We start from the raw sequence: 9436 nt of genomic DNA, 5'->3' as shown, positions 1-9436 counted from the left end.
TGAAGAATAGACATAACTTATAAATGCCTCATAGTTCAACTGTCGCACCCCATCAGAACCCAAATTCTAAGCTTTATTTACTCCGTTGTTTGTAAATAATTTAGCTAATTGTAAGCAAATACTTTAAATCCTCAAAATGTGGTTAAAACTATAGTCTCATTTTGATTTCATTGATGGTCCGACACTTGCATCCTGATCTCTCTATGAATTTGACAGTTGCTACTTTTCTCCAACCCCATCCCTTTGCTATTTACCAAAACAGTGGCGGGGTAAGGCTTTGTTGTTGTTTGATTTGCAGGTTTCCCCTTCTAAAAAAGTACGACTATAAACAAATGAATGCATGAAAGAATGACTCAATGAATACAGTTGAAGTCGGAAGTTTACATAAACTTAAGTTGGAATCATTAAAACCCGTTTTTCAACCACTCCACAAATTTCTTGTTAACAAACTATAGTTTTGGCCGGTCAGTTAGGACATCTACTTTGTGCATGACAAGTCATTTTTCCAACAATTGTTTACAGTCAGATTATTTCACTTATAATTCACTGTATCACAATTCCAGTGGGTAAGAAGTTTACATACACTAAGTTGACTGTGCCTTTAAACAACTTGGAAAATTCAAGAAAATTATGTCATGCTTTAGAAGCTTCTGATAGGGAAATTGACATAATTTGAGTCAATTGGAGTTGTACCTGTGGATGTATTTCAAGGCCTACCTTCAAACTCAGTGCCTCTGTGCTTKACATCATGGGGAAATCTGCCAAGACCTCTGAAAAAAATTGTAGACCTCCACAAGTCTGGTTCATCCTTTGGAGCAATTTCCAAATACCTGTAGGTACCACGCTCATCTGTACAAACAATAGTACGCAAGTATAATCACCATGGGACCACGCAGCCGTCATACCACTCAGGAAGGAGACGTTCTGTCTCCTAGAGATGAAAGTACTTTGGTGCGAAAAGTGCAAATCAATCCCAGAAAAACAGCAAAGGACCTTGTGAAGATGCTGGAGGAAACAGGTACAAAAGTATCTATATCCACAGTAAACGAGTCCTATATCGACATAACCTGAAAGGCCGCTCGGCAAGGAAAAAGCCACTGGTACAAAACTGCTATAAAAAAGCCAGATTACGGTTTGCAACTGCACACGGTGACAAAGATCGTACCTTTTGGAGAAATGTCCTCTGTTCTGATGAAACAAAAATAGGACAGTTTGGCCATAATGACCATCGTTATGTTTGGAGGAAAAGGGGGAGGCTTGCCAGCCGAAGAACACCATCCCAACCGTGAGACACGGGGGTGGCAGCATCATTTTGTGGGAGTGCTTTGCTGCAGGAGGGACTGGTGCACTTCACAAAATAGATGGCATCATGAGGCAGGAAAATGATGTGGATATATTGAAGCAACATCTCAAGACGTCAGTCAGGAAGATAAAGCTTGGTCGCAATTGGGTCTTCCAAATGGACAATGACTCCAAACATACTTCCAAAGTTGTGGCAAAATGGCTTAAGAACAACAAAGTTTAGGTATTGGAGTGGCCATCACAAAGCCCTGACCTCAATCCAATAGAAGATTTGTGGGCAGAACTGAAAAAGTGTGTGCGAGCAAGGAGGCCTACAAAACTGACTCAGTTACACCAGCTCTATCAAGATGAATGGGCCAAAATTCACCAAACTTATTGTGGGAATCTTGTGGAAGGCTACCCAAAACGTTTGACCCAAGTTAAACAATTTAAAGGCAATGCTACCAAATACTAACTGAGTGTATGTAAACTTCTGACCCACTTGGAATGTGATGAAAGAAGTAATAGCTAAAATAAATAATTCTCTCTACTATTATTATGACATTTCACATTCTTAAAATAAAGTGGTGATCCCAACTGACCTAAAACAGGGAATTTTTACTCTGATTAAATGTCAGGAATTGTGAAAAACTGAGTTTAAATGTATTTGGATAAGGTGTATGTAAACACCGACTTCAACTGTATATGCATATGAAAACAAGATTCATGTCACGCCCTGACCGTAGAGAGCTTTTTATGTCTCTATTTTGGTTTGGTCAGGGTGTGATTTGGGTGGGCATTCTATGTTCCTTTTTCTATGTTTTGTATTTCTTTGTGTTTGGCCGGGTGTGGTTCTCAATCAGAGGCAGCTGTCTATCGTTGTCTCTGATTGAGAACCATACTTAGGTAGCTTTTCCCCACCTATGCTTTGTGGGTAGTTATTTTCTGTTTTGTGTTTCTGCACCTGACAGGACTGTTTCGGTTTCGTTCATTCTCTTTGTTATTTTGTTATAGTGTTCAGTTTAAATAAAAAGCATGAACACTTACCACGCTGCACTTTGGTCCGATTATTCTTCATGCAACGATGACCGTGACAATTCATGTATTTTTTATTCAATGTTATTGTGAATAAATAAAATAATATCAGTCAACCAGTATCTCTCTCTCTGTGAGATGATGATTTTTGTCATTTTGATTTTTTGTCAATKACATTTTTGTCATTTAGCAGACGCTCTTAGCCAGAGCGACTTACAGTGGTGAGTGCATACAGTTTTACTATGTTTTTACTGGTCCCCCGTGGAAGTTGAACCCACAGCATTGGCATTGGAAGCACCATGCTCTACCAGCTGAGCCACACAACTTAATATGATCGCTTTATGTTTGCATCTTCTGCATCCCATTCATGTCTATACAGTTGAATTAAACCGTTGATAATAACTGATGATTAAATAGAAATTAACCATAATTTTATGAGATCTGTATCTGAATAATCAGGCTAACATTAACATTTGAATAGTTYGTCGTTGGGAGAAACTTAGCAGGCCTATATGAATGAACCAATTTGCCAATGTGTTGTGATAACATAATCGTAGGTTTATTAGAAAATGACTTTAATCATAATTCCTAATACTATGACGTTTCATCATCCTGGACATGCTACGTTGAAGGGGAAATGTCTGTGATTACCACATCCATTTTTTTTTAAATTGATACACAGGCTACCCATTGATTCTTGAAGAATATATTAATTTTACAATCCTCATAAGCTTAGTTCAACAACTGTCTTACCTCATCAGAACCCAAAATAATTATGTAGAAAAACATAGGATATAGCTTCCAACTGTACTTAAAACTAGCCTACAACTTTTAATCTCATAGATGGACCTTCCTTTCATCCATAGCTCTGTGACAGTGGTTACTTTTCTCCAACCCCATTCCTCAGCTATTTAGAACAATAGTGGTTCGGTGACCGCTTTGGTGTTGTTTGARCTGCAGATTGCTCCTTTAAAAAAGTTTGTCTATAAACAAATGAATGCAAGAAAGAATGACAGGATGAATGCATTGAATGACTGAATATATAAATTAATTAACAAAAACGATATGAGAATAATTATTTAATTGTATTATAAAGGAATAAATACATAGCCTTCACATATAAATATCAGTCAACCCATGTTTATAAATAAATMATTCAGTCAGTAAATAGATAAGCTATCAATCATTAGCCAGTCTCAGAAACATGTCACATGTCTCCAATGATGATTATGTGGTTCTCCAAAAGACCGCTTCTTCCTCACGTCTTGACTCTGCTGTCGAGAAATGTATTGAACTGCACCAGGTTGTCGGGAACCTCCACTCGCGTGATCTCCCATACGCATGCGCTGTGTTCCTGGATAGCATACAATGTATATATATACATTTTTTCAGTCACCTCAACCACAGCAGGTGCTGCGCCAACGCATCCTACGACAGCACAACGGCGCTTGGAAGTTCMCAGTTTCCTATGTGATTTGTGGCAGCGAAATGCATCCTAKTTGTGGTGATGTAGAACTTTTGCTCAGACTAATTTAGCCTCTATTCGAGGGCATTTGATATTGGACCCACCCAGTGGCGACCGGTTATCAGTGCAGGTGGGGCAGAACTCCATCTGTTTTGAGCCCCATCTGTTTTAACTATAACAGCAAAAAAAGTTTTTAAAAATGTAACCTTTTTTTGTTGTTGCCTGTTTTACATGTTATTTTGGCATTAATACGTGTCACATATCAGTTTGTAAACAATATAAAAAATAAGTAATTATTGAGTTAATAAAGCTGCATACAAACATGGTCTCTTTTTTTTGCTTTCTTGAGTAAGGCAGCTCCAAAATGCAGGTGTTTCAGCCTAGCTCAGTGCGTTCTGTGGTGGTGGGGCAGTCAGCGGAAAATACAGAGCTGTAAATAAGAATTTGTTATAAATTGACTTGCCTAGTTAAACAAAGGTTAAATATATATATATAATAATATTTTTAAAAAGACAATAGCTGTAGGATCAACAGAGGAATTCGGGGCAGTAAGAGGAACAGAAATTCGGTTACTTACATTTTGTCTTTCAACGCCCCTGGGATAATGTACATTTGGTGAAKAATTATGACAACTAAGCGAAACAATGGTGGGGATTAAATGAGCTGGGCTAGCTTTAGTGAATTCACACTGCACCTGTTATTCGGCTCTATTCGGCTAATATTSTTCCGATTACGTTATTGACTGTGGAAAGCAATTTCATAGAGGGGGTTGGAACCACAGAATTGGGAATTATAATAATGTAATAGGATGTCCATGGTCGGAACGGAAATCGTATTGGAGCGCAGAGTAAGTACAACAAAACAGGCCCGCACTGTCCAGTGCTAAAACACACTTAATTGACAAAAGGCTTTTGAATAATAACTACATTTTGAGAAGATACAGTTGACTTGTTTCTAGGTCTTTCCTTAATGGATTAGTAGGCTAAAGGACTAATTGTACTGACATCCATATGTCCTGAGCATGTTTAATACAAATCTGAATGTTCACACACCGATTGACTGGGCTACAGAATGAGCAAAAAGATTAACAATATTTAAAAGTATACAAATGTTTATTAACTTAACATTTGATGAAGAGCAACATATTTTCAAATAGATAAATCAATTACATTCATAAATAGGCATACATCAATAAATAACCTTGATAAATAAATAAATACATGAATAATACTGCTGTTTGACATTGCACATTATATGATTGTAGAATAGTAGGCTTTTAAAATCAAGCACAATTGTAAAACACAATTGTAAAAAAGTACAAGTTCAAAGTTCAAATACATGTTCTGTTGGCCCCCTAAAGGCTATCAGAGTTGTGTTCCAGAATGAACTGTAGTGTGAACAGGAGCTCTTTTCGAACCACTTCCCAGGCGCAGTAACTGAAATTCTGTGAAAATACAAATAAACTGTTAGGGCAATGGAGGGTAATATTGTATGTAGAGATGTTATCAAAACAATGTGTCTATTTGTGTTTAACCTATAGTCTACCTTTTCTTTTAGGACTGCTGCAATGTTCCCAAAGTACGTATTCAGTCCTTCTGCCCCGAATAGATAATCACTTGTATCCACACTGCCCATCATCTGCCAGAAAGAAAAAGGCAGGCGATGAATAATAATAAAAATGCCACAATACAACTATTACAAAGTTAAGTTATCTGTGTTGGCATAGTAACTCACACATTTGCTCTCTTCAATCTGGCGGTATACAATATTCTGAAAATTCTCCAACTTCTGTTGGTCCCACTTAGTAGGCAGGTCGTCAGCTCCAAACAATGTGTCGATGTTCTTCAATGTCTCATAAATAGCCTTAGCACCACTGCTGCTCAACTGAAACGGACAAAAACAATAATTTCAAATAACATAAATGGTAGTATAAAGTTATCTACTTTCTAATCCTAACGGTTGCAAATAMTCTTTCATGCTGTAAAGAACACTTGGATATGCTCGCTTGCTATTACCTGTGATGCGCCGGAGGTTGCAAATGCGGTGGCTGGGAATGCCATGAAGACATTCTCCTGCAGACACTCCAGAGGAAAATGTCCCCCCTGAAAGAAAGAGAAAACACAGCATTCACGTTGAGCTATTCAGTTAAACATAGTTGGAGAATACATCTCAAGACAAAAGTAATTAAAAAAATGTACCATGTCTCTCAGTAGGTTGTGGGTTRTTCGCACCAGCTGTCCTTGTAGCTGGCAAGGCATGGGCATGGAGCAAACTTGCGCAAGGCAGAGGAAGGCGCTCATCCAAGTGATAGTCTGAAGTGCCATTCTTATTGTAGTTAGATGATCTGCAGCAGAAGATCATTGTTAGTTGAATATAATCCTGAAAATAATTCATTAATTGAATCCTGAAGCAATTATCAAATGATAGCAACTCACCTGTTGCCAGTATGCTGCAAATTTCCTCCAGTCAGAATGTGGTTTGTGTTCTGATCCCATATCTGCGGATTCATTTAAATAGTGATGGTTGAAAGGATGTACAAAAAGTGAAAGGGTGTCTCGCTAAATTAGGAGTTAAAATGAATGAATTTGGGAAAGTTTTGCCGAGTAAACCGCAAGACCGGATATCTCTTTTCGTGTGCTCCACTTCCCTCTCATCATGTTTCGAGTGGTCTTACATAGGAGGCACTTGGTCTAGGTAGGTTTTAAAATGTAACTCATAGCTGGCCTTGTGAAAGCTCAAATGTTTCAAAGACAGGGAGAAGGAGAGAGAGAGAGACAGAGAGAGAATATCAACCCCTTAACTTTACAATGAATGCTATTGACCTCTTTATTTGCTTGTTTGTTTGTCTCTCTCTCTCTCTCTCTCTCTCTGTGTGTTTGTTTGTGTCTGCGTGCGTGTGTACGTGTGTCTGTGAGAGAGAGGGAGTGAGAGATGGTGATTTAATATGATCTCGTTCTATTTGGATCTTCTGTCTTTAATCCCATTCATGTCAATACATTTGAATTAAACTCTTGATAATAACTGATGATTAAATAGAAATTAAGCAGCATTTTATGACGTCCGTATCTGAATAATGAGGCTAACATTAACATTTTACTATTTATTCCTTACGAGAGACTAGCAGGGATATTCCTATAAATAAACCAATGTGCCAATGTGTTGTGATAACGTTATCGTAGGTTTATTAGAAAAAAAACGAAATCCTAATTCCTAATAATAATACTTTTAAACGTCTTGGATATGGTTAGCTAAAGGGGCAATTTCAGCGATTGCTAAATCCCATTTTGACTTTTAAATTAATGATAAACAGGCTACCTATTATCTCTTGAAGAATATATAACTTTTAAATGCCTCATGATCTTAGTTCACCTGTCTTACCTCAACAGAACCAAAAATTTACTTTTTTATGACATTGTTTGAAACTACATCTAAACAAACACCGTATGGCTTCAAAATGTAGTTACAATTATAATTTTGATCTCTTGGAGGGTCATTACTTGAATCAATAGCTCTCTGACAGTGGTTACTTTTCTCGAACACTATCACTCAGCAATTTACCAAAATGCTGGTTGAGTGACCACTATGTTGTTGTTTTGAACTGTATATTGCCTATAAACTAAATAATGCATGAAAGACTGAATGGATGACTGAATATGTAAAGAAATACAAACAATATGATAATGGCTGCATGTTTTTTTTCATTTAATTTAATATAAATAAATAACAGAATAAATAAATACATAGCCTTCACATGTACATAAATCAGTCAGTTAGTAAATATATAATCCATCAATCTATTAGCCAGCCTCAGGTACATGTCACATGTCTCTGATGATTATTATGTGGTTGTCCAACAGACCGCTTCTTCCTCACTCGACATTGCACCGCTTGACTCTGCTTTCGAGGAATTTTTAAAACTGCATCAGTTTGTAGCAAACTTCCGCTGTGCGCTGTGTTCCTGAAGGGCAAACAAGATGTGCATTTTTTTTCAGTCAACTCAACCACAGCAGGTGCTGCGCCAATGCATCCGACGACAAAAACGTCGCTTGGAAGTTCCAAGTTTCACATGTGAGTTGTTGCAGCAAAATTCATCCGATTTGTGGTGATCGAAATATGTTTTCAGAGACGCGTTGCCTGAAGTAATCGGCCCTCCATCTCCAGAGGGTGCCCCAACACCACACCCGACCTGGAGACAATATAAAATGGTGGTCAGTGAATTAGTTCTGTTTTAAGAAAAGTTCTGAAAATGTTATACAAATATAATTTAGATTAAATCACAAATTAAAGACATGTGCCAATTATTGTCTGCTCCCCAAATATAGCTTAGGCTACAACATGAGGGATCACACTTACGCATCCCTCTAATTTCTTAACTTCTTATGGCTGAAGGGGCAGTATTGAGTAGCTTGGATGTAAGGTGCACAGAGGTGCCCATTTTAAACGGCCTGCTCCTCAGTCCCAGTTGCTAATATATGCATATTATTAGTAGTATTGGATAGAAAACACTGAAGTTTCTAAAACTGTTTGAATTATGTCTGTGAGTATAACAGAACTCACATGGCAGGCAAAAACCTGAGAAGTTCCACTTCCTGTTTATATCTTTTTGGGGGGTGCCAAATTCAAAACCAAGTCCCATGAAATCACATGCATGACCACGAGAGAGCTAGACTAGAGATTGTCCTAACGTCCCTCTAGTGGCACGAGCTTGTGCGCTCAGAAGTGCAGAGACAGGTAGGTCATACTTGAGAGCAAACATAGATAACTGAAAGATCTCCAGAAATCAGAGAATATCAGACCGCCAGAGGCCGAGAGAAAATAGACAAAATATTAGATAGGAACCACAAGCTGTCCAGAGTGATACAAGCACAGCTCCACTCCTGTCTACCCTGTCAATAGATACTGACGTGAACTCGATGGAGAAATTCTTCCAGCGTGATACTTTTATTTAGTCAACAAATGTAATGTCAACTACACATTACTAGAAAAGATTGGAGATACAGTACACGAATACTTCAAGCATTGTACACACATATGTTTCTCATCATGCGAGAGTATCTGGATGAGAAAAGGCCGAGACGTCCCGACATTGCTCGGTCCGACAATTATAAAAATGTAGAATGCGAAGTTAAAGTAAAAGCGTAATACCGAAAAGTCGTTTCTCAGTGTGGGCGTTTGATACACGAAGTTCATACACAAAGAACACCAGGTGATTGGGACATCACAATAATGAGCACACCACACATTATCAGGAGCGGAGCGAAGACATAGAGCACTTCACTATATTATACTCAATGCGCAGATCTTGTGCGCATCTCACCTACACGATCTAAGCCGAGCATTCATAATGACACACTTCATGCGAACTAGAGAGAGATGAAACATTTGGTCAAGTAGTCATTTCTGGCGTAATCTCCTAGTGAGCACCAAATCATTTAGATCCGACTAAAGTAGGGCATATGTCGAGTTCTGCAGACCCTGCTACAAATAACTACGACAAAATACAATCCTGATAATTTTGCACTCGCGGACACAAGATTGGTCAATACCTACTATGGATGAGAAACAACTGACCGACCACATGACATTTTGTCAGCTGTGAGTAAGCAAATAACTACTGAGAGACAGGGTCCTTAGCATTAAGCAGACGCAGACTGA

The 9436-nt window shown here is 38.2% G+C and overlaps 1 protein-coding gene across 1 annotated transcript; it reads right to left on the bottom strand.

Annotated features, from left to right (window-relative positions):
* Positions 1-4996: 4996 nt before the first annotated feature.
* Positions 4997-6122, bottom strand: LOC111979919 (interferon alpha-5-like). The gene is made up of 5 exons (XM_024010606.3): positions 5980-6122; positions 5797-5883; positions 5516-5665; positions 5327-5419; positions 4997-5225 (listed from the first exon to the last, which is right to left on the bottom strand). The coding sequence occupies exons 1-5, from the start codon at positions 6103-6105 to the stop codon at positions 5136-5138; spliced, it is 546 nt and encodes a 181-aa protein (XP_023866374.1). The 5' UTR covers positions 6106-6122; the 3' UTR covers positions 4997-5135.
* Positions 6123-9436: the final 3314 nt, after the last annotated feature.

Source organism: Salvelinus sp. IW2-2015, linkage group LG20 (genome assembly GCF_002910315.2).
Source record: "Salvelinus sp. IW2-2015 linkage group LG20, ASM291031v2, whole genome shotgun sequence".
Taxonomy (NCBI): Eukaryota; Metazoa; Chordata; class Actinopteri; order Salmoniformes; family Salmonidae; genus Salvelinus; species Salvelinus sp. IW2-2015.
This window is presented reverse-complemented; position numbering and strand designations above follow the sequence as displayed.